At 37.8% G+C, this 25,179-nt stretch overlaps 1 protein-coding gene, 1 long non-coding RNA gene and 1 pseudogene across 4 annotated transcripts in view; 1 reads left to right on the top strand and 2 right to left on the bottom strand.

Annotated features, from left to right (window-relative positions):
* Window positions 1-3,903: 3,903 nt before the first annotated feature.
* The window catches only part of LOC129470721 (uncharacterized), a 30,537-nt gene continuing 9,261 nt past the window's right edge, over window positions 3,904-25,179 (bottom strand). Inside the window, exons 1-3 of one of the 2 annotated variants that reach the window (XR_010118174.1) lie at window positions 5,904-5,967; window positions 4,389-4,487; window positions 3,904-4,296 (exon numbers count right to left, since the gene is read on the bottom strand). This is a non-coding gene — a long non-coding RNA (uncharacterized lncRNA). Of the gene's footprint in view, window positions 4,297-4,388; window positions 4,488-5,903; window positions 5,968-25,179 lie in introns of those variants that run through there. The other variant, XR_010118175.1, reaches the window with a different exon arrangement.
* On the top strand, window positions 4,059-9,815 carry LOC129470718 (keratin, type I cytoskeletal 26). Of its 2 annotated transcripts, none has more exons than XM_063628987.1 (8): window positions 4,059-4,499; window positions 4,937-5,019; window positions 5,768-5,924; window positions 6,051-6,212; window positions 6,294-6,419; window positions 7,078-7,295; window positions 8,526-8,587; window positions 9,501-9,815. In XM_063628987.1, exons 1-8 carry the CDS (start codon window positions 4,059-4,061, stop codon window positions 9,650-9,652), a joined length of 1,401 nt encoding a protein of 466 aa, XP_063485057.1. In that variant the 3' UTR covers window positions 9,653-9,815. The 2 variants fall into 2 exon arrangements, with proteins under 2 accessions (XP_063485057.1, XP_055114789.2); XM_055258814.2 differs by having other exon boundaries at window positions 8,520-8,587.
* On the bottom strand, window positions 18,100-19,062 carry LOC129470720 (uncharacterized protein KRT10-AS1-like; annotated as a pseudogene).

Below are 25,179 nucleotides of genomic sequence, written 5' to 3'. Positions count from 1 at the left end.
CAGAAACTGAGACTTTGCCTGACCACAGAGCTAGGAAAAAGTGGGCATAAGACATCTTGGTTGCTTCCAAGTTTTGGCAATTATGAATAAAACTGCTATAAACATCTGTATGCAGGTTTTTGTGTAGATAAGTTTTCAACTGATTTGGGTAAATACTAACTAGTATGACTTCTGGGTCATATGGTAAGAGTATATTTAGTTTTGTAAGAAACTGACAAACTAAGCTGGGCATGGTGGCATTTCCTGTAGTCCCAGCTACTTGGGAGGCTGAAGTGGGAGGATCACTTGAGCCCAGGAGTTCCAGGCTGCAGTGAGCTATACTCGCACCACTGCACTCCAGCCTGGTCAACAGAACAAAATGCTGTCTCAAAAAAAAAAAAAAAAAAAAATGAGCTCAGGAGTTCAAGGGTTTGAGACCAGCCTGGGAAACATGGCAAAATCTCATCTCTACAAAAAATTTTTCAAAAAAGAAAAGAGAAAAAACAAACTACCTAACTGTCTTCCAGAGTGTCTGTATCATTTTGCATTCCCACCAGCAATGAATGAGGGTTCCTGTTGCTCCACATCCTTCAGCATTTGGTGTTGTCAGTGTATCACATCATAGTTTAAATGTGCAGCCAGGCGCGGTGGCTTACACCTGTAATCCCAGCTGTCTGGCAGGCTGAGGCAGATGGATCACTTGAGGTCAGAAGTTCGAGATCAGCCTCGTCAACATGGTGAAACCCCATCTCTATTAAAACTACAAAAATTAGCCGAGCGTGATGGTGGCGGTTGCCTGTAATCCCAGCTACTCAGAAGGCTGAGGCAGGAGAATTGCTTGAACCCAGGAGGCAGAGGTTGTAGTGAGCCGAGATCACGCCACCGCACTCCAGCCTGGGTGACAGAGCAAGACTCTGTCTCAAAAAAAATACAAAACAAAACAAAAACTAACATGGGGCGGTGCACTTCTTTGGAAAGAAGTCAGGAAAAGATTTTGGGAAAATGAGGTAATGCTTACTCACGGCTGTGCTATTTGTCCCTCTGTCTCTTAATTTCCCAGACAAAACTATTAACTGGCTTAGATATCTGAATACACTTATTTATTGCCATCTTTCAGTTTATAATGACACCCACTTAAAAATACGCAAAACTACTTTCCAACCCTTCTCTATCTCTTCCATTTGTGGTAAAATAATACACAACAGTGCATATTTTAAATATTTTTTCTAATGACACAAATAACATAGGCTGGGATGGAGATAGCCTAGAAAACCCAGAAATGCATAAAAGAAAGAAGAACTTGAACCTCCCTTAATCTTGCAGTGCAAAAATAACTACTGCTGACATATTAATAGTGTCATCATTCTTTCCAGTCTCTTATATACTTATATGTACATTTCTCTCATAAAATAGGATAATATAGCACGTATGATTTTATAGTTGACTTTTTAAGATAGCACTTTCCCAGACAAAATTTGACATGAAACTACGTGCATGCTCACTCCAGTCAGTCTGAGATTAGCAAACATCAGTATCTCCTTCTTCACAAAACAAACCAGGGAAGCCATTTTGTGGGAGGACTTAGTATACCAGAATCTGATTCTCAGGAAAAAAAAAAAAAACTAGGAATCTAGTGACAAAACAAACCTCATTCAAGTTCAAGAAAAATGATTATCTAACAGAAATATAGAATGTGAATTTTAAACAACAGCGTACTTGAAACTAAACAATAAGTGTATTGGGGGAAAATTAGCATATGATCATTAGAATAAGATAATGTAATGAAAAACTTTATCCTGAAATAAGGAGACAGCAACACTGCATAAAGCTTAATTCGATTCATTTTGAATATCTAAAATACGTATGCACATCATGTAGTGTTCTACTACGTAGTAGATTATCAAGAAATGATCTATTATGTACATCCATTCTTGCCATGGATAAAATAATCAATCTCGGGGAAGAAATGTATAGACTGAAGTTGTCCCAAGAATTTGTTAAATCTATCTCCACTTCCAGAAAGAACTAGAGCATACCTAAATTTTTAAAGTAAGTATTAGTTTAGAGGAAAATCTATGATTAAAGTAATTTAAAAGACCTACTCACATGAGTAAATAGGCGACAACATTTCAAGAAGGAGTTAAGCATCATATATTCCAGTCCTGCTTTGATATAGAAATGCTTTGTAATCCGTGTGGCCACTTAGCTTCAGAGACAACTCATCTCCAACATGGTCCTAATAATATGTGTTTAACTTATTTCACAAAAGATAATTTGTATTTATAAAGTATCTAGAGATAAATAGATTATGTTAATAATACTTTGAAATCTCATAATAACTCACGTAAGAAACTCAAGCCTTATAAACCATTAAACTGACAATATTCTCTGTTTTTCTTGTTTTATTCCGGGAAAAATGAGCAAAAGATTAAAAATTTGACCAGGTCTCAACAAAATCAGTAGAAAGTCTCTAAATAGGAACTGTATCTAGGTTATCATGCACTGTTCTAAACATAAGCTGATGGTCCAGTTATAGCTTTGTATTTATTATTTATTTTTAAATATTTTTGATTTAGAAAATCCATGCAGTCCACTAAATGTTCCATACGTTTTAGTGACAATAATGTTGCATGTTTTCCAAAGGACTCACTATCCACAACATTGAAAAATATCATTTGGAAAAAAATTACTGTTTCAAAACTAAACCCATAATTAGTTAACCAATCAATTTGTATCATTATAGGTGATAGAGACCTGACCCTGTCTGACATGTCCACTTTATTATAATAATTTAAATAATTAACATTTAAAAATGTTTGTGCCTTTCAAACTGTCTTACGGTCATTCATGATTGGAACTGCTCAACATTCATTTGAGACTCTTTGATGCTATTATTTTCATTTGCCCAGTAGGGAAATGATCCAAGCCTAGATAACTTCCCAAGAGCATCAAGGCAAGAGAATAAAGAGTACTTCCCTGTGACAACTTATCTTCCCTCTAGGGTACCATATGTACAGTTTTCTAAGTAATCATGAAAACACCTCCCTCCTTATATATTTTACTCCTTGCTAATCAATATGATGCTCACTTCTCAAAATAATTCCTAATGTCTTAAATACATACATTTAAACTAAAAGACAATAAACGCTATTCAGGAAAGTGAACAATTTCCTGAAATTGTATGGAAGTGAACAATTTGGAGACTGTTAGTTGAATTGATGTCCTGCTCCTGGACCGAACCAAGAAATCTCAATCAAATTAATTCTCCACCATCATCACATATTCATGAATTATATTGAAATTAACAATAAGCAGGACTGCAGGATTTCTATTACTTCAGTTTTCAATCCAAGAAATGGTAGATTTCTTTTAAAATCTCCCACTACCAAAAGATCAATAGATGCTGAGATTCTCTGGTTTCAATAAGGAGGAAAACACACACCCAGATACCCAGTCCAGTGGCTCACACCTGTAATGCTGGCTACAGGAGGCTGAGCTGGGTGCTGAGGCTGAGGATCACTGGAGGCCAGGAGTTCGAGACCAGCATGGGAAAAATAGCCAGACCATATCTCTTTAAAAAAAGGAAAAAAGAAAAATAAAAGAAACAAAGAAATGCAGAAAGGAAGCACTCAATGAAGTGGGAATACTAGAAATACTCTATGAGCATTAACAGGACAAAAGTAGGAGACATTTCTCATTGGAATTATTAATTCTTTGTTATATGTGGCAGGGGAAGAATCTAGATTCTATTAATATTCCAGTGGCCAAAAGAATGCACATTTAGTCATATTTAATTTTGGCCTTTGAGGCTATGATTTAGTTTTACTTCACCTGGCACCATTTTTATATATAAAAAATATCCTTGGGGCACCTTTCCACCTACAGACTGGACGCTGTTAAAAATCACCCAATTGTGAAAAACAATTAAGATGCAAGTAAATTTTATTACAGACTGGCATAGTCAAGACTGAAATGACCCAGTGAATCCTATAAAAGGCCAAGGGAGCTAACGAGTGTGGAAGGTGAACCCTGGTTTTGCTCCTCTTTCTGGGAAGGGGTTGCCCGGCTGTGCTGCCACCATGTCTTTTCGACTTTCTGGTGGATCCAGGCGGATCTGCTCGCGAACTGGGTCTGGTAAGCTGTCCGGTGGAGGAACAGGCTTCGTGGCTGGGAATGTGTGTGTTGGATCAGGAGCAGGAAGCAGCTTTTCTTGTACTCTTGGGGGCATCTCTTCTGGAGGAAGCTGCTGCAATAGCGGTGGAGGGTTGGGAAGTGGTGCCTGTGCTAGTTTTCTTGGCAATGAGCACAGCCTCCTCTCTGGGAATGAAAAAGTGACCATGCAGAATCTCAACGACCGCCTGGCATCCTACCTGGACCATGTGCGTGCTTTGGAGGAGGCCAACGCAGACCTGGAGCAGAAGATCAAGGGCTGGTACGAGAAATGTGAGCCTGGCTCTTCCCGGGGACACGATCATGACTATAGCAGATACTTCTCAGTCATAGGAGATCTTAAAAGGCAGGTAAGAAATAGGGATTTGCATACTTTTACTACAGACTTCGTGTGTGGATAATTTAAAGAAGAAAAAACATAAAATGTGCTTAACAAATTTATGTGATGTAAGATTTGTTCACTCTGTATTTCCAGTGCTAAGCGCAGTACCTGGCAATAAAATCTTGTAGAATTAAATAATGAAAAAGAAATCACTTCAAAACAGATATATTCCCTTCGTTTTTCATATATTTAGCTCATACCATTTGATCAAAAGTAATAAAAGTGATCTGTGTGTCTCTTAAGCTCTGGATCCTTATTATCTGAAGAAAATCCAGATTTCTTTAACATAGAAAAAAGATACTAAAACAGATGTTTGACAGATTAAGAAGATATAAAATCACACTGAAGTCTGGAGCCTCCTTTGACTTTTGGGAATTAACATTTTCCACAATCTTCCCTATTTAGATTATTTCTGCAACCACCTGCAACGCCAGCATTGTTCTACAAAATGACAATGCCAGACTGACCGCTGATGACTTCAGGCTGAAGTAGGTGAAAACAAACTGATTAATTATATTAATAAAAGTTAAAATATTACAGTTGGATTAAGGAATATATATTTTGCTTTGAAAACCAAAATGTTTTTCTAAAGCCAGACTAGATCAATAAAGAAATTGAATTAAATATGCCCTTATAAAAAGAGCTATCATGGTCAGATGCAGTAGCTCATGCCTGTAATCCCAGCATCTTGGGAGGCCGAGGGCAGGCGAATCACTTGAGCTCAGGAGTTCAAGACCAGCCTGGCCAAAGTGGCAAGACCCCGTCTCTACTAAAAGCACACACAAAAAAAAATAGTCAGGCATGGTGGCTCACTCCTGTAATCCCAGCTACTCGGGAGGCTGAGACACGAGAATCACTTGAACCCGGAAGGTGGAGGTTGCAGTGAGCTGAGATGGGGCCACTGCACTTCAGCCTGGGTGACAGAGTGAGACTGTCTCAAAAACAAACAACAACAAAAAAGAGCTATTACATATTTTTTAAAATCTAAAATCTAGCAATATTTTATTTAATTGTTAAGCACATTGGATGACAAAAATCAACTCTGAAGAAATAACATCCCCAAAATACAATTCATGAATTGTTAGGTATCTCAAACCATTTTAGCAGTTTGCCATTGCAAGAAGCTTCAGAAATATGTACAGAACATCATATCTTTCAGCATACGAAATATCTTAAAACGTTGTGCTTTGCACCTGCCTACGATGACAACTCTCAGGTGCCTTACTAATCTTTCAGGTATGAAAACGAGCTGGCTCTGCACCACAGTGTTGAGGCCGACACCAATGGTCTTCGCAGAGTGTTGGATGAGCTGACCCTTTGTAAAACCGATCTGGAGATACAGTGTGAGACCCTCAGTGAGGAATTGACCTACCTCAAAAAAAATCACGAGGAGGTAAGGAAGCCTGCAGAGTGGCTTCATATAGTGTCTAATTTCCTTCTTCAAGTCCACTGTTCATTTCGTAGCAGGGCATGAACATCAGTCAAAATCCTCCACGATGAATACCGATCCCTTTTCTAGGAAATGGAAGTCTTGCAATGTACAGCTGGGGGGAACGTGAACGTGGAGATGAATGCAACCCCAGGAGTGGAACTAACTGTCCTGTTGAACAACATGAGGGCTGAGTATGAGGACTTGGCTGAGCAGAACCGCAAAGATGCTGAAGCCTGGTTCAACGAGAGGGTAGGTCTATGGCAAATTATAAAGGGCTTGCTCAGGAGACAGTCAGGCCAGTCACTAACCCTTTCGACAATTGCACTTCAGAGTGCAACGCTGCAACAACAGATTTCTGATCATGAGGGAGCAGCCACAGCAGCCAGAAATGAGCTGACCAAAATAAAACGCAATCTGCAAACCCTGGAAATAGAACTTCAGTCCCTCATGGCTGTGGTATGTAGGAATTGCCATTGAATTGAATATATGTGTGAATATGTATAAGTCAATACAGATATAAAAATACATATAACACCAAGTACATATAACCATTTACATATGACTAAAAGTATAAAATATATTAAACATCAAGAATTCTGTCCCTAAACTCGCCAATTCTGAAACTTGAAAAATGCTTTTTTACAATAGAGGAATTTTTTTTAAATCTTGCAAATGTCGATTTTCAATTGAAAATATTCAGACCTTATACAAATAATTATTTCTAACTTGAGAATATTTAAAATATGACCATGCCGGCCAAGCACAGTGGCTCATGCCTGTAATCCCAGCACTTGGGGAGGCCAAGGCAGGTGGATAACCTGAGGTCAGGAGTTCAAGACCAGCCTGGCCAACATGGTGAAACCCCATCTCTACTAAAAATATAAAAATTAGCTGGGTGTGGTGGCGTGCACCTGTAATCCCACATACTCAGGAGGCTGAGGCAGGAGAATCACTTGAACCTAGGAAGAGAGGCTGCAGTGAGCCAAGATCATGCCACTGCACTCAGCCTGGGTGACAGAGCAAGACACCATCTCAAAAAAATAAATAAAATAATATAAAATGACCATGCCATTTCTCTTTTACACATTCAAGCTTTACTTTGCTTGTCTTTCAGAAACATTCCTATGAATGCTCCTTTGCTGAGACTGAAGGAAATTACTGCAATCAACTCCAGGAAATTCAGGATCAGATAGGGGTGATGGAGGAACAACTGCAACAGATTCGAACAGAAACAGAAGGCCAGAAGCTGGAGTATGAACAGCTTCTTGATGTAAAAATATTTTTAGAAAAAGAAATTGAAATTTATTGCAACTTACTAGATGGAGAAGAAAGGTAAAGATTAACTTGCAAAAAAAAAACAAAAAACTCACATCAACTAGGTTTTCTCACAGTATAGGTATGCCAATATTGCATCCTAGAATTTCCCACTCTGGAGATCATACATATTTATCCTCAGGAATGTATGTTATTGCAGCCAAGTGAAATTAAAACATGCAGAAATTTGAAAATCAAATTTCTAAGTATGCAAAATATTTGCATGTATAATATATAAAGGATATTTGAATATAGAATATTTAACAATTCCAGTACTCCAATTCAAGGGGAAAATTGCTTTCTGTGATTTAGTGTGTAAGCACATTTCTTATAAATAACTCACTCTCTTTTCTCATCACTTCACTAGTTACCCCACATGTACCTTGTACTAAAGATGAGCAATGAAGATATAGGAAGAATTAATTGGAGAGGCACCATAGTTTCTTAGTCAATAGCAACAGCCCTGGAATTGCAGCCCTGGCTGTGAATCAAACACTGGGTGAATTATGAGCACATTGTTTAATCTTTTCAAATGCAGTTTCCTCATTGGCGAAATTGTGATAACGCCAAAACCATACTTGTAACAAGTCTTAACTATAATGTCTCACTACGTAGGTAAAGAGCTTGTGACAGTGGCATACACAGAAAAGGTATTTGGTAATCACTGCCTATTACTAAATGCTTGCCCATGGCCGCATAGTGAGGAGGTAACATCTTGCACACTCCAAGGCCCATCAGCCCTCTGCAGCCTATTCTCACAGGAACCCGACAGTGATTGCTCCCTCCTCAGAACAAAGCACTCATTACACCACTCACTTTTCACTTAATTTATAGCACTTTTCATGTTACAGGTAACTTTTTGCATGTGTATACTTTATTTCCAACCGTAAAAACGTGTCTTGGTTCTATATTTTCTGCAGCACCTAGCCCAGCAACACCTTCTTCATGGTAGGCACTCCAAACACATTCATTGGCCAGTTGACTGAAAAGTCAGAGTGAGAAATATTGCTAGATGAAAGAGGTAGTTTCTGGTCATGAGAAAATTTCTATTCATAAACATCCATTTAATCTCTTCCTTCACTATGTTGAAGTCATGAAAAGCTTACTAGTGCCCCTTAAATATATGAGGAATTTTGAATCTTATTGAAACTAGAATTCCAAAACTCTTATTTCCAATGTAGAGGTATTTATAAGCTCAGTAAGGAAAGAAAAAAATGCAATAATTTACTCTTCTCTTCACAGAAAAAGCAAATCCACATGTTACAAATCAAAAGGATGCAGGCCTGTGAATTCTGGAAATCAAACCAAAGGTATAGATGGTTTTTTTTTTTACCTGGTGTAACTCCTTAAACTCCATCAATTGTGTTAACTAAGTTACTTATTTGTTAACTAAATAAAATTTGTTTTTAAGTTTACTTCTGGTGAATAAAGGGATGAGGGGTCATTATGATAGTTCTTAATATTTGTATTTTATATTCCTGTAGAACAACAGATGTGGTCAAATTATGAAATTACTGAAATGAGGAATTAATCCCACAACATATTTCTTACCTGGAATGTATTATCTTTCATAGTTTCAATACTTTGATAAAAGAGCTACTTTATCTTAAACCACAAAACTAGGGCAAGTTGGTATTTAAAAGAAGACATTACTTGCAGCCAGCCTTTACTGCCTGATACTTAGATTGCTTTAATCCATGTTTCATTTATGTTTTCAAACGCCCATTGCTCTAAAAGCAGTGGCAAATATAAGAGAGATAGTCCAGGCTCTTGCTAAACACTGACTTCAAACACACTATTATATATCAATTTACTGCAAACTTGCAAAAAACATTTTTAAAAAGCAAACATTTTTTAAAAGGTGCGGTGGCTCATGCTTGTAATCCCAGCACTTTGGGAGGCCAAGGCAGGTGGATCACTTCAGGTCAGGAGTTCGAGACCAGCCTGGTCAATATGGTGAAATTCCATCTCTACTAAGAATACAAAAATTAGCCAGGCGTGGTGGCAGGCACCTGTAATCCCAGCTACTCAGGAGACTGAGGCAGAAGAATCACTTGAACCCAGGAGGCAGAGGCTGCAGTGAGCCGAGATCATGCCACTGTACTCCCGCCTGGGTGACAGAGCAAGACTCCTTGTCAAACAAACAAACAAACAAACAAAAAGCATACCTATTATGGCTACTTTTCAACCTGTTAAAAAATTACCACTGATGTTTTATTTTAGACTCAACAGAAGAAACTATTGTCAAAACAGTGGTTGAGGAACTGGATCAAATTGGCAATGTCCTTTCACTGAGAGTCCACTCAGTTGAAGAAAAGTCCTCTAAAATAAGCAACATTACAGTAGAGCAACGAGCACCTTCTAAAGCACCATAATGAGGAAAAAGTTGAAAGAAATAAAGAAAGAAAAAGAAAGAAAGAAGGAAAGAAAAAGAAAGAAAGGAAAGGAAAGAAGGAAAGAAAGAAAGAAAGAAAGAAAGAAAGAAAGAAAGAAAGAAAGAAAGAAAGAAAGAAAGAAAGAAAGAAAGGAAAGAAAGAAAGAAAAAGAACAAGAGAAAGCCTGCGTTTGCAAAAATCCTACTGGTCAAATAACCTAAGGAAATTATTCATTTCTGTTCTTAAAGATAAAAGGGCTAGAATTTGTTCTCCTTCTCTTCCTTTTCTCATGTTCTATGCATGTAATCCTTTTCCAGAGTAGAAAAATCCTGCTCTGTCCCTAATTTTTGTTTTTATTTTGGGGGCCTTTTTTGACATTTCATTAAAAATTCTTCTGTTGCAAGTTATTTTTTTAGTATCTGATTCTTTTTAATTTCTAAAGTTGATCCCAATGTGACAATACTAAGGACCTGCTAATAAAATACTGTGCTTCATTTCATAGTCACAGTTACCTCAATTAATAACAGAATAAGGTGGAAAGAGCACTAGCCCTAATGTCTGGTCCCAAATCTGTCCCTGATTGACTATGTAAATAACTTGATCTTCTTGGGTTTGAGCGTCTATGGACATAAAAGAAGAAGATAATACCCACTGATCACTGGGATTTGTTTACCCTTACCATGCCTAGCCTGGGTGATCAGCAAATGTTTGTTGTAAAATCTGAACCTGGAAAGCTATTTTTCCATTTTCCAGCACATGCATCTCTCTGCCCCTACCATGGTGATGACTAAGCAAATTTAGAACTCAAGCCTAGGGGTGGTTCTAAATCTTGCTTATATTCTCCTGCACACAAAACTCTGCCTGACATCCTTACTAAGTTATTTTGGAAAGTGCAGCTGGGATTGGAAAGCAGAAAAGTTCTAGGCTAAAGAGGTTTTTTTCATTTGGAGTGGAATGAGGCAGTGACCTCTATAACCACTTGGATTTCCAACTTCCATGGCAGAACAACATTGAAAGGTTTTAATCAACTGGCATATAGACAATGTGGGATTCAAAATGGCCCATGAAGACTGAACTGCACCATTTCAGGGTGCTAAACCCTCTGAGGGTGCATTTTACAAGTCTCAAATATAGGCTTGGTCACCATTATTTCCTGCTTCCACATAAGGTAGTTGACCTTAGTCCGATGACACTTTCTGGAGATGTAGATACAGCAGAAAGTTGCTTTTCTCAGGGTCTTCTTGTGATGAATGGTCCCAACCATGATGACAAAGGCCATATTTCAATGGTATGGAGTTAGATTAAGTCTGGTTAGAAGCACTTTCAATTGCAGAACTATAGTGACAATATCTTAACATTTACTGAGTGTGTTTTAACTCACTTTACATGCATTATCCAATCTAATTTTCATAAATGCTTATGAGGTAGGTGTTTTATGATCTTTATTTTATGTATGAGGAAAACAGATACTCAGAGATTACGGAATTTCTCCAGGGCTACACAGCTGACGTGTAGCGGGACTTAGATGCAAATCCAGATCTCCTCTGCCATGGTGATTTGAGTTCCATTGAACAGAACAAAAATAAGCATAGGAATTCACTGTTTTCACGCTAAGTTTCCATTACCACCCAAGAGGGACCACAATCAGGCAGACTTTTATGTGCTTGACTATCAGTGATACAATCAAAGCCAGGAGTATGGCTTTCAGTGCAATGGCCTGCTTGTAACATAAAACAAGCATGCTTATAGCATGACTACAAATCCCTCAAGTATGTATGCCTACAGTATGCCTACTGCATTCTACAGTGTATAGCATGCCTACAGTATGCCTACAGTATGCTGAAAGATGCCTACAGTATGCCTACAGTATATCTACATTATGCCTACAGACACCTACAGCATCCCTACAGAAAGCCTACAGCATGCCTGCAGTATGCATACAGTCTTTTCCTATCTGCTAGTTACCCACCTCCAGCTCTTCTCCCAGCACCTCCCTTCTCTGCCCCCATATTTATTAAGTCCTGGTTACTGGATGCCCCCTCCCTTCTGCTACAGTTTCCATCACTATGCTTCATTACTCTCTCATTCTGACAGGTAGGGTCTCTCAGAGGCTCTATTCCCCAGGAATTAAAAGAGTAAAACCACATTATCAGCTCTCTGAAGACACTTGCTTAACTCAACATCTTACAAACACAATATTGACCCTCTTTCTCTTGTGCTGCCAGTACTATTCACTCTTTCTTATTCCCAACAGAGGCCCTATTCTTTCCAAGAACAATCAGGCCAACTTCCATTTTTCTATATCCACTCTTTCTACTTAAATAAATAGATTTCCCTATCTAGATAGGACTGATTTGCACTTAATACAAGCATAACCCATGACTCCAAAATACATGCTGTTGATGAATCAACCATACTTCTTGAAATGAAGGCTGGAAAGTTCACATACTCAGCTTTGTTTCCAAAAAGTTAGTATTAGCAAAAAAATGAAAAAAGTGAAAGACTGTCACCAACACTTGACAAATCCCAAAAACTTTTATGGGACATCCTTAATTGTGAGCTACCAGTTGTGAAACTAAAGACAAGATAAAAAGAAATCCACATGTAGAAAAATCATAGTAAAACCACAAAATAACAAAAGATCTTAAAAATCAGCCATATGGGAAAATAATGATTACTTTCAAATGAGTGACAGTGAGATGCACAGTGACTTCTCAACAGCAACAATGGAAGGCAGGAGACAATAGAATGATATCTTCAATATGCCGACGGAAATTCCAAATTGTCACTAAATTTCTAAAAAGTGCTCAACCCCATAGTAACCAGAAAAATACAAATTAAAACCACATGAAATACTACCACACACAAACCAGGTTGGCAGCACTTTTAAAATATTTGCCACAATGTTATGCATTCTATTCTGGAATGGTTTCCAATTTGAAACTATTATGAATACTACTACTATAAACATCCCTTACATGTTACCTAGTACATGGCTGCATGAGTTTCTCTAGGACCCCAACAATATACTATCTACAAGAAATTCACTTCAAACATAGTGACACAGGTAGGTTGAAAATAAAAGGATAGAAAAAGCTATATCATGCAAACATTAATTTAAAAAAATCAGGAGTGGCTGAATTAATACCAAAGTAGACTTTGAAGCAAAGAATGTTACTAGAGACAAAGAGTGATATTATATGATAATAAAAAGGTCCCTGAGAAGATACAGCAACTCTAAATACACTAAACCACTATGCTTTCAAATATATCCGGCAAAAACTAATGGAGTAGAAAGGAGAAAGAGGCAAATTCAAAATTACAGTTGAAAAATTCAATGCCCAATTCTCAGCAATTGACAGAACTTCTAGACAGAAAATTAGTGATGATGAATAGAAGAACTGAACAACACCATCAAACCACAGAATTTAATTGACATTTATAGAACACTGAACTCAATAAGAGAAGAACACATTCTTCTCATGCACCAATGGAACATAGACCATAAATTAGGTCATATAAAAAACCTTTTAAAATTTTTAAGAATTGAAATTATACTGAATATGTTCTCTGATCATAATGGAATCAAACCAGAAATTAATAATACAAAGTCAAAAGAAAAATCTCCCAATACTCGGAAATTAAATGACATACTTCTAAATGATCCATGGATCTATGTATTTAAAGAATTCATAAAACAGGAATGACATTAGCAAGATGGTGGAATAGGAGATCCCCCACTCATATCACCCAAGGCAACAATAATTTCGTTAAGAGTCATCAACAGACAAAAGTGCCTTTGTAGGAGCCTTGGGATTCAGGTAGGAGTTTATAAAGTCCTGGTAGAGCTCAAGACCTATGAGTATCATTTTTACAGGATAAACCCACACCCAGTTGGCATTTACTGATCATGGTCCCATCTCCAGACCTAGAAACTGCCCCATATCTTTGCAAGCTTGGCCACAACCCCATTTTGTCTTGGTCCTGCTACCAAAACCATTTGTCAAAGAGGAGTCATACACACTAGTACATCAGAAGACAGGCCCACCAACCTATGTCTCAGCTATGAATCCTAAAAATACCCTCTAACTCATCCTCTGCCCCTGTTAGCTGCAGCATGAGGTTAGTCCTGCTTCCACAAAGACCCAGAGGGAGACATGTCCATCTGAGTCTGCAGGGCAGGCTTGCCAATCTTGGTCCCACAACAGATCGCTAAATAGCTCTAAATCTCAACCCCAGCCCCTCTCAGCTGCAGACTAAGCACTTCTGCCTCATCAGGGACCTTCTTCCTCACCAAGAACTGAAATTTCTATCACAAGGAACAATCTTTCATTTCATAATTAAAGGAAAAGCTCAAAATTCAAATGCCTAGGTTCCTGAATGACACAGAGCAAATAATACTGTTTCTATTAGTGTAAATGAACAATATCATACTTTTCCCTAGACAGAAAAAATGAGTTAAAGCACAAGAATGCCAATGGCTTCAGATGAAGTGCAGAGAGATATTTCAACCTAGAGAAGAAAAGGAAAGAGGGTTTAGACACAAATGGCAAACTTTGCCAACTTCTTAATTTAGTGTAAAGGCAACTCTGTTCAGTTTAGGGTATGCACGGATATCTAGAATCAATGCTCAGACACTGAGCTTAGAAGGGATGTTCATCAAGACGCATGTATGACAACTGTATAAAACTGGGGCCCATAAAAGTCCATAAGACTTCCTGGTACACACTGGGTATTCAATAAATATTTCTTGAATGAATGTGTGGTATAATTAGGATTATGAGTTTTAGAGACTGCTGTGAGCTAGAGTGGGGACCAGGGAGAGAAGAGAAGAGAGAGAACAAGCATTCATTGAGGCCTAGTATGTGCCAGATACTATTACCTGTTTCTCATTAATCCTCCAAATTATTTTGTAATTTCTACAGATGACAAAACTGAGATTCAGAGAAGATAAGTAACTTTATCCAAGGTGAGAAACAGTAGGCTAGAACTCTAAGGCCTGTTTAACTCTACAGCAGTATGCACTACTCAATTTAGACTCCTTGAAAAGGGCCCGTAGCAAGCCTGGAAGGTCATGGAAAAATAGACGCAAACTGAGCAAGAGCATGAGAACGTTAAGGCTATAGGGTCAGAAGGAAAGAAAGGATGTCTGTTAGAGGAATGCCTGCAGTGTTTCAAAAAATAATCACTCATCATGGTTCAAAAGATGAATTCATGAAATGATGGTCCTCTGTTTTTCCTGCTCACACACAGTTTTCTTGTATGTACCCAACACTCTGATGAGATAGCACTTGAGCATATATGGCTCATCAATCACTAAAATAAGAGGTGAAGAGACTGTTAACCAAAAAAAAAAAAACCTACACTTTAAAAAAATTCATTAAAGATGATGTAACTTTACACAGATAATGATAGATGACAGATAGATTAGTTGATAGATAGATGATAGATGATAGATAAATAGATAGATAGATAGATAGATAGATGATAGATAGATATAGATAGATAGATATAGATAGATGATAGATAGTAAATAGGCTCCATAATGGTCCCCATAATGCACTGACTTTGGGACTATACTTTAACCTTAGATCTCTGCTACACCTCCACACAGTGGCTTGTTCCTCCGGGTTGTGGCAGCACCGCAGCACTGAAAGTGGCTGCGAGTCTGTTAAGGCTCAGGGGGTACCTATGTCATTGTAGGGGGCTCAAGAGAGCACACAGGGCCGTGGTAGTGGGCCTTCTGGTGGCTTTTATGGTGTTGAGGGTAGGTTGGGTCCTGGCACAGGGTGGAGTAGCATGAGTACTGGACCAAATAGGGGCCTGTGAAATTCTAGTGACTCTGATGGTGGCGGCCTTCAAATAATGAGAGGAAAACCACACAGAATTTAAACAAATGCCAGGCCAATTACCTTGACAAGTTACATTGCCTGGAAAATGCCAGTGCTGACCTTGCACTCAAAATAAAAAGATGGCATGACAATTTGGGGGAAAAAATTGATGGTCAACCTCGAGACTATAGCAAATATTACAACACTATCAAGCACCTTAAATCTCAGTTGTCTTAAACGTACAAAATACAACCCTTTCTCCTGGCCAACATATATTGTATCTGATTAATTAATGCATCTAATGTCGAGAAAAATGTCTAATGTGCATACAAATTAATATGTAATGGCTCAACATTCATTTGAAAGAGAAACATTTATCCTTATTTCAGAAGCTCTAAAAAATATACTTAGCTGAAAAGTTCTGTAATAGTCCCAGAAAAAATTAAATACACTGCTTATTTTTACAAATATAACTTTTTTGAGACAGGGTCTTGCTCTGTTGCCCTGGCTAGTGTGTAGTGGCATGATCATAGCAGCCTCACCCTCCCAGACGTGGACAATCCTCCCATGTCAGCCTCCCAAGTAGGGACTACAGACATGTGCCACCATTCCCAGCTAAATTTTTTTCTGTAGAGATGGGGTCTCACTATGTTGTTCAAGCTGATCTCGAACTCCTGGACTCAGGTGATCCTCCAGCCTCAGCTTCTCAAAGTGCTGGGACTACAGGCATGAGCCACCATGACTAGTACAAATATAATTATGATTGACAAACTTATAATTGTTGAAATCCATAAAGTATATAATCTGAACCTAATGGCACCCAACATATTTTGTTTAATTATATGGTTCCTTTTCCTCCCTTGAAGGTAACAAATGTTACTTTGGAAAATGCCAACATTCCGCATTAGATCCACAATGCCAGGCTCACTGTGGATGACTTCAAGCTCAAGTACGTAAGAAACCATGTAAAGAACTGGAAAAAAAAAACAACCAAAAAACAAAAACAAAAAAACAAAAAAAAACCTCCCTGATTCACCACTTTAAACAGCTACTACAAAATTTATAATATCATTATTTCATATTATTAAACATCTCAACATAAAACAATCTCTTTTATGTTTAAATTATAATAGTGGTCACAGGCTAGCAATGTGAAAACTTCCAGGCTAGCGATTTGAAATCTCGTGTATGGTGTATAACTCTCCAATCCATAGGTCAAAGACTTGGTTTTTATAGAACTGCAGGAGGTCCCCGTACTGTACTTGAATTTTTTTTAACTGGGGAGACATAGTCCTTGTAAAACAAAAGTGCACTGCCCTGTACATGAAAAGGAGCTTGCTTCCTTTCCTAGTCAAAGAGCAGAGGGGAGATTTTCACTCTTTCATGGCTTTAATAATGTTATTCCTACCATTTACTGAACACTGATGCTGCACTAAGCACTTTTGTACATTAACTCAATTCTCATAATATTCCCATTTTAGCCGGGCACGGTGGCTCACACCTGTAATCCCAGCACTTTGGGAGGCTGAGGCAGGTGGATCACTTGAGGTCAGGAGTTTGAGACCAGCCTGGCCAACATGGTGAAACACTGTCTCTACTAAAAATACAAAAATTAGTCAGGCATGGTGATGCACACTTGTAATCCCAGCTACTTGGGAGGCTGAGGCGGGAGGATCACTTGAACCTGGGAGGCAGAGATTATGGTGAACCAAGATCACGCCACTGTACTCCAGCCTGGGTGACAGAGCGAGACTTGGTCTCAAAAAAAAATAAAAAATAAATAAAAATAAAAATTAAAAAAAAACCACACACACAAAAAACACACAATATTCCCATTTTAATGATGAGAAAACTAAGGTTCAGAGAAGTAATTTGCCCAAGGTGACAGCTGAACATGGCAGAGGTGCAATTTGAACCCATGTCATCACACCCCAGTGCTGTGCTCTTTAAGCTCCACTGTGTGGGATGTTTTATTACCACTGGATGAGGAGACCTCCATCTAAGCTGTACTGATTCTTCTAATTGGGCTCTGTTCAGATACCAGAGTAAAGTTGTCCTTTATCAGTGTGTTGAGGCTGATAGCAAGGGCCTGCAAAGTGTCTTAGATGAGTGGACTCTGAACAAGACTAACCTAGAGTTGCAAATGGAAAGCCAGATGGAGGAGCTGACTTACCTCAGAAACAATCATGAAGAGGCGGGAACTACACAAAATGAATGTAAAGTTTCAGTATGTCAATACTTGTCAAGATACGGTAGTGGTGCCTATCATTATAAGAGACAGTCTTTTCATAAAACACAGGTAAAGTAACATAGACTGTGAGGCAAAACTTACCTCTCAGGATGACAGTGAAAATCAAATAAATTACCTATATTAAAATATTTTGTAAAAATTAAAAATATTATTCCTTTATATTGATCCCAAATATTTTTATAATAGGGTTGCCAGATAAAATACAGAACTCTCAGTTTAAATTATAATTTCAGGTAAACAATGAATAATGTAACAGATATGTCCCAAATATCGCATGGAACATAGTTATACCAAAAAAAGTATTCAATGTTTATTTGAAATTCAAATTTAATTGGCATTCTGTATTTTATTTGCTAAATCTAATAACACTATTTTGTTGTCTCCCAGAAATTTTTTTGAAACCTTAAAAAAGATTTCTAAATTCTATATTTTCAGTGTTAAATTTTTAATTTCTTTAAATAATCATATTCCAGATGCAAAATCAAGTAACCTGTGGCATCTTATTTTATGTTGGATCAGGAGATGAAGGCTGACAATGATAAGGTACCTTATGTTGAGGTAAACGTAGAAAACAAACGGGCCCAGGTGTGGACCTGACTGTCCTGCTGAACCAGACTAGAGAGTAATATGAGGCTTTGCCACAACAAAGCCACAGAAAGGCTAAGGCCTGGTTTAATGTAAGGTAAGTCTAACACCGACAAAACAAAACAAAACAAAACAAAAAAATATCCAGTATTAAGCAGAAGTCATGAAAACTAGTAGTAGTATTTATATTTTTATTCCACTCTAACACCTCGGCGTAAAGAACTGATGGGCAGGCATTGGCTTCTGCTGACAATTGGCAACCGGCATGAGATTGCTGAGCTGAGGTGGACTCTCCAGACACTGGAACTGGAACTCCAGGCCCAATGGCCTCTGGTAAGAATGCTGCAACGTGAGACCCTTGAGAGAGACTGACTTGTTGAAGCTGAAGAGAAAACCGAGAGCCTCCGGTCCAGCTGTTGAAGAGCAACCACCAGCCAACACCAAGGAGACACGGAAGAAGAAGTCATTCTCTCAACCAACGTCCGGAAGCACAAAGAAGAGTGCCAAGATAGCGAAGAAAGGAAAACAACTCAAGGGAGAGCCAGGAAGAAAAACGCTCCACAAAAATCCACGGCTTTAAGAAGACTTGAGGAAGGGAGCTGCCAACACCCTCTGGCCACAGTGACCAACGGAATGAGGAACTCTAACAGAACGAGCTGCAGTCGGAGCAAAGAGGGGACACAACTGGAGCAACAGAGTGAGGGGTCACAGCCGGAGTAACAGAGTGGGAGGGTGCCAACCATTCCAACTCTCTCCCTGAGCAGCGAGTAATTTCAGGGCAAGCCCAGAGACCTAGGAGCCATCTGAGAAGTCTTCAGAGGTCTGAACCAGAGAACTCAACAACAGGATACGCCCCATGGTGATAACAATAAAATGAATCTGTTGTAAAAGGAAAAAACAAAAAAAATTACAATGTGTTGCTTTGAAATCCAATGGTATATTCACACGTGACATGTCTGGTCACAGATGTCTCAAAACATTTTGTGTCTCCACAGTATAATGTTTGCCCTGTAAAATTTAAAAGCAATTCTTTAATTTTAAACTATAGAGGAACAGTAAATTAGGATAAGAGAGAAAGGCACAATACCAGGAGTAAATACACTTACATGGTTTCTTTACAATTACAAATTAAGTTCTATGTGGTACTAGTTTATGCCATTCTGCACTATTCTTCTACGTTGTAATTTTTGATGAATCATCTTTTTACTTTTATTTTCCATTGCTTTCCTCTTTTAAATTTTTTAAAAATTTTATGGATACATAGTAGTTATACATATATATGGGGTACATGTGATATTTTGATACAAGCATACAATGTGTAATGATCAAATCAGGATAATGGGGATATTCATCACCTCACTTATTTCTTTGTGTTAGGGACACTCTAATTTCACTCTAGTTATTTAAAATATACAGTGAATTTGTCAACGATAGTCACTCTATTGTGCTACTGAACACTAGATCTTATTCCTTCTAATTGTAATTTTGTACCCATCAACCAACCCCTCTTTATCCCCTTTCTCTCCCCCGCCTCCCTACTATCCTCCTAGCCTCTCTGGTAACCATTATACACTCTTTATCTCGATGAGATCAACTTTTTTAGCTCCCACATGAGTGAGAACATGTGATACTTGTCTTCTTTTTAATCTAGTTTGACAGAAACTGAAAGTAACTACTGTTACAATATGTTACCCCAATATAGCTTGTGGGGTCTTCATCCTTGGAGAGTTTTGAGATGGAAGGAAGGAAGCAGGGGAGGGAGGGAAGCAGGAAATTCTAACTAGACCAAATTTAGCATTTATGTTCCAGATGCCAAGAAAATAAAATAATGCAACATCTTATAGCTCTGCAAATATGCACTCATTTATATCTAAGCATTAGACTAGAAAATTCTAACTAGCTCTACATTTCTACCAAAATTATCAATATGGAAAATATTTGGAGAGACACCAAAAAGTTTAATAGCTTTTGAATGTATATAAGTTGGAAACTTAAAAGCAGCAGAACCCCTCCATGTCATAGTTTACTACTAAATTAATTCAGATACACACCTTGTGTTCAGGGTTGTATTCTTCAAGACTTAAGTTAAAAACCTGATGAAAAGTGGTTAATCTCCATAATGGGTGTTAGCTCCATCTGAAAAAGCCGGCATTATAAAAGGATTAATGCTCCAATTATGCATGGTGGCTAATTGCTGTGATTTGTTATTTTAATGACTGGTCTGCCAAAGAGTTAGGAACCTCCATAAACCCATGCCAGAGGGACCCTCAAGAAGTTAGTGCAGAGTCTCGCCTGGGAACAGACAAGGCCTACAAGTCTGATCTCTTCCAGGGCAGGACATATTGCCTTATTAGTTTTTCTTTTCAAATTAGTCTATTTTTTTCATCACAAAAGTATGATAAGGAAGGTTTGTCTAGTCTGAAAAAGAAACTAAAATCCCTTATGTTCTTGTTAATTTTCCAAGTCACATGCCCAAAAAATACAATTTTAGCTCATTTCAAAAGAGTTTTAGGAGTTACTCGATGTTTAAGCCAGCAACAGTGTGTTTAAAAAAACAGTTAATCATTGTGTTTTTAAAAAGCTCTGAAGATAGGTCTGTGTTCAAATCCCACCAAAGTCCCTCTATTGAATAGTTTTGGGCATGCTAAATTTTAACTAATTTCTTTTCTTTTTTGAGGGGGTTTTTGGGAAACAGGGTCTTGCTCTGTCACCCAGGCTGGAGTGCAATGGTGCAATCACAGCTCACTGCAGCCTTGACCTTTTGGGCTCAGGTGATCCTCTCACCTCACCCTCTTGAGTAGTTGGGCCCACAGACACGTGCCATCACACTAGGCTTTGTGTGTGTGTGTGTGTGTGTTTTGGAGAGACGGGGTTTCGCCATGTTGCCCAGGCTGGTCTCGAACTCCTGGGCTCATGTGATCCTCCTGCCTTGGCCTCCCAAAGTGATGGAACTACAGGCGTGAGCCACTGTGCCTGACCAACTAATTTTAGTTAAAATAAAATTTCTGGCCAAGGGTGGTGGCTCACATCTGTAATCCCAGCACTTTGGAAGGCTGAGGTGGGTGGATCACCTCAGGTCAGGAGTTCGAGACAAGCCTGACCAACACGAAGAAACCTCGTCTCTACTAAAAATACAAAATTAGCCAGGCATGGTGGCTCATGCCTGTAATCCCAGCTACTCGGGAGGCTGAGGCTGTGGTGAGCCAAGATTGAGTTTCTGCACTCCAGCCTGGGCAATAAGAACAAAACTCCATCTCAAAATAAATAAAATAAAATAAAATAAAATTTCCCTCATAAAGTTGCCAACAGGATTTGATGAGACAAAAATGCAAGTAAAATTTAGAACAGGTCTTGGAACATAAAAAACTCTCAACAAGCTCTATAAACTCTATCTTAGGACTGACTTTGCAAATGTTATTTGCATATTTGTTTAATGGGTTTAATACAAGAAATCAAAAGTTCTTTGGACATTATCAATCGTCAGCCTTGTGAAAGAAGCCACAGAATAGTTACGGTACATTTTCTCTGTTACTATTGTGTGTTACATTTAAATAATTATTTTCTCTGCTACTATTGTGTGTTACATTTAAATAATTATTTTCTCTGCTACTATTGTGTGTTACATTTAAATAATTATTTAAATCTATTCCTCTACCATTCTTACAACCCCCTTACCAAAAAAAATGTGATTCAAAGACAGAGGTCCATTTATTATCAAATTGACTAGTTGTCTGAGTCCATAAGATCAAGTATTTTTTTAAAACCTTTAAAATTAGGAAATTAATTTGATTCCTTAAGACTTTTTCCTTTAAATTTAAGCACGTTACATATACTGACTTAAAATCACTAGAGTGGGGGACTACTGCTTTCACTGTGAACGTTAACCTCTGTATGTATCATTTCTAATCCAAAAGTTTCTCTATTCTATTTAGATCTGTCCAGACTCTCTAAGTAAAAATTACGAAGTTATATCCAATTATAATGTTATTTTTCTCTCATATCCAGCCATCCTTGAAATGACCAATTGGACAAGCAACCACAACTGGACCTAAAGGAATTTTCTTAGATTTATGAGGGGGAGAAAACAGCCACTGAATTTTGGACAATGTTCAGTTTCAATATTTTAAAATTGGGGTCTGTAGAGAATCGTTTGGTACTTTCAGCTTCACTATTTTTTATGAAAACTAAAAGGGATATTATGTTTCTATTTTATGTTATATGTTAATTAATTATCCTACTAATGCAGCTAACTCATAGTGAGCAATGTCTTTTACAGAATGAAATTAATTTACCTGAAAAGAAATCCATGACATACTAATGAAATTTAAAAGTTAAGTTATATTATATTTAATCCTTCAATTACAACATACTCATAGGCTAGCTAGCCAGAAACCCAACTAGAATTGTCAATTCTCCTAATAGAAAAAAAATTCAAAATTTTTAACTTTTTATGGGTCCATGGTAACTGTATTATTCAGACGGAACAAGAGATATTTCAATACAGGCAACAATGCATAATAATCACACCCAGGTAAACGTGGTACCCATCACCTCAAGCATTTATCATTTCTTTGTGTTACAAATATTCCAATAATATTCTTTTAATTTAAAATATACAATAAATTATTGTGACTATAATCACCCGGTTGTGCTATCGAATACTAGATTATATTTATTCTATCTAATTATATTTTTGTACCCATTAACCATCCCCACTTCCCAGCCCCCTCACCCCACACTACCCTTCCCAGCCTCTGGTAACCATTAATCTACTCTCTATCTCTATGAGTTCAATTATTCTCATTTTTAGCTCCCACAAATGAGTGAGAACATGAGAAGTTCATCTTTCTATGCCTGGTTTCTCTCACTTAACATAATGTCCTCCAAGTCCAGTCAAGTTGTTGCAATAACAGGATCTCATTCTTTTTTTATGGCAGAATAGTACTCCATTGAGCATATGTACCACATTTTCCCTAACAACCTGTCTGTTGATGGACACTTAGGCTGTTTCCACATCTTGGCTATTGTGAATAGTATTGCAAAAAAAAAAAAATGAGGGTGCAGATATCTCACTGATATACTGATTTCCATGATTTGGGGTATATATCTAGCAGCGGGACTGCTGGATCATACAGTAGTTCTATTATTAGCTTTTTGAGGAACCTCCATACTGTTCTCCAGAGTGGCTGTACTAATTTACATTCCCAAGAACAGTGTACGAGGGGGTTCCCTTTTCTCCACATCCTCACTAGCATTCATTATTGCCTCTCTTTTGGATAAAAGCCATTTTAAGTGGGGTGAGATGTACAACAAAGTATTGTGACTGTAATAATTTACACTATTCATTCAACGGCAATGAGAATTACATTCTCATTGCACGGTTTTGAGTCATTTCTCTGATGATCAACGATGTTGAGCCCCTTTTTATATACCTGTTTGCCATTATATGTTTTCTTATTTTTTTTTTTTTGAGGTCACTCTATTGCCCAGGCTGGAGTGCAGTGGCATGAACATGGCTCACCTCAGCCTCCCAAGTAGCTGAGACTACAGACACATACCATCACACCCAGCTAATTTATTTTCATTTTTTGTAGAGATGGGGTCTCCCTACATTACCCAGGCTGGTCTTGAATTCCTAGGCTCAAGTAGTCCTCCCATCCCAGTCTCCCTAAGTGCTGGGATTAGAGGTGTGAGCCACCATGCCTAGCCTGTATGTCTTCTTCTGAGATTTGTATGTCTATTCAGATCTTTGGCCCATTTTTTTTATCAGATTATTAGGTTTTCTTTCCTATTGAGTTGTTTGAGCTCCTTATATATTCTGGTTATTAATCCTCTGTCAGATGGATAGTTTGCAAATATTTTCTCTCATTCTGTGAGCTGTCTCTTTACTTTGTTGATTGTTTCCTTTGCTGTGCAGAAGCTTTTTAATTTGATGTGATGTATGAAAAAAATTCAAATTTTAGAATAAAACTACAGATATATTTTAGCAGGTTACTAGTATCAAGATAATCTCAACAGATCCAAGACAAAAAAAAGTGACCTTTAATGAAGAGGAAACAGTGAGGGCTAAAATGTTTTCTTAATATATATAGTGTATTTCCATTCTAAGGAATATATCTTTATATACTTTAAGGTATTTTAAAATTCCTATGCAGAATCTTGGTTTTCTTATCATTCTTACACATTCTTACATCAAAAAGTATCATAATTTCCTTTAAAGCCTTCAACCAGCCTTTATTTAAATTTTTAACTTGCACGATTGCCAAAACATACAGGCCAAGAGTTTAGAGAAAAAAAATAAAGGCAAAGAAAGTGGGGAAAGGCACTGAGGCAATACGAAAACATTCAGAGAACAATGAGTACTGGGTGCAGCAAGAGCAGAGGCACCCTCCCTTCTCTAAAGGAACTTAAATGTCGTATCGCATTGGGAACACTAATAAAGAGGCCAGAATATTATAACAAATTATAAAACACCAAGTTGTTCAACATAGGAAATGAGAAGAAAGAGACAGCCGTGAACTAGAGACTAATGGTGACAAGTCTCGTGAAGGAGATGGCATTTAAGTCAGAGTCTGGAGTTGAGGTAGAATAACTTGAATAAACAGCAAAGCAGAAGATGGGCATTCTAAGCCAAGAGCAGCAAACACAGGCCTTAAAATGGAACAAAGCATAGCATCTTAGCCAAGAGTAAGAAAGGCCTGCTTAAAGGATTAAGTAATTAAAGGATTCTTAAAGGAGATGCTAACACACATTTTTTCACTGAATCATGGATTATTATCCATATTTTAATATTTAATATTACTATCCATATTTTATAGGGTAGTAAACTGAGACACAGAAAGCTGAGTATCTTGCCCAGG

The sequence above is a fragment of the Symphalangus syndactylus genome, chromosome 20, assembly GCF_028878055.3.
Source record: "Symphalangus syndactylus isolate Jambi chromosome 20, NHGRI_mSymSyn1-v2.1_pri, whole genome shotgun sequence".
In the NCBI taxonomy this organism is placed as follows: Eukaryota; Metazoa; Chordata; class Mammalia; order Primates; family Hylobatidae; genus Symphalangus; species Symphalangus syndactylus.
The sequence above is the reverse complement of the archived record's forward strand: the minus strand, read 5'-3'. Positions and strand labels throughout refer to the sequence as shown.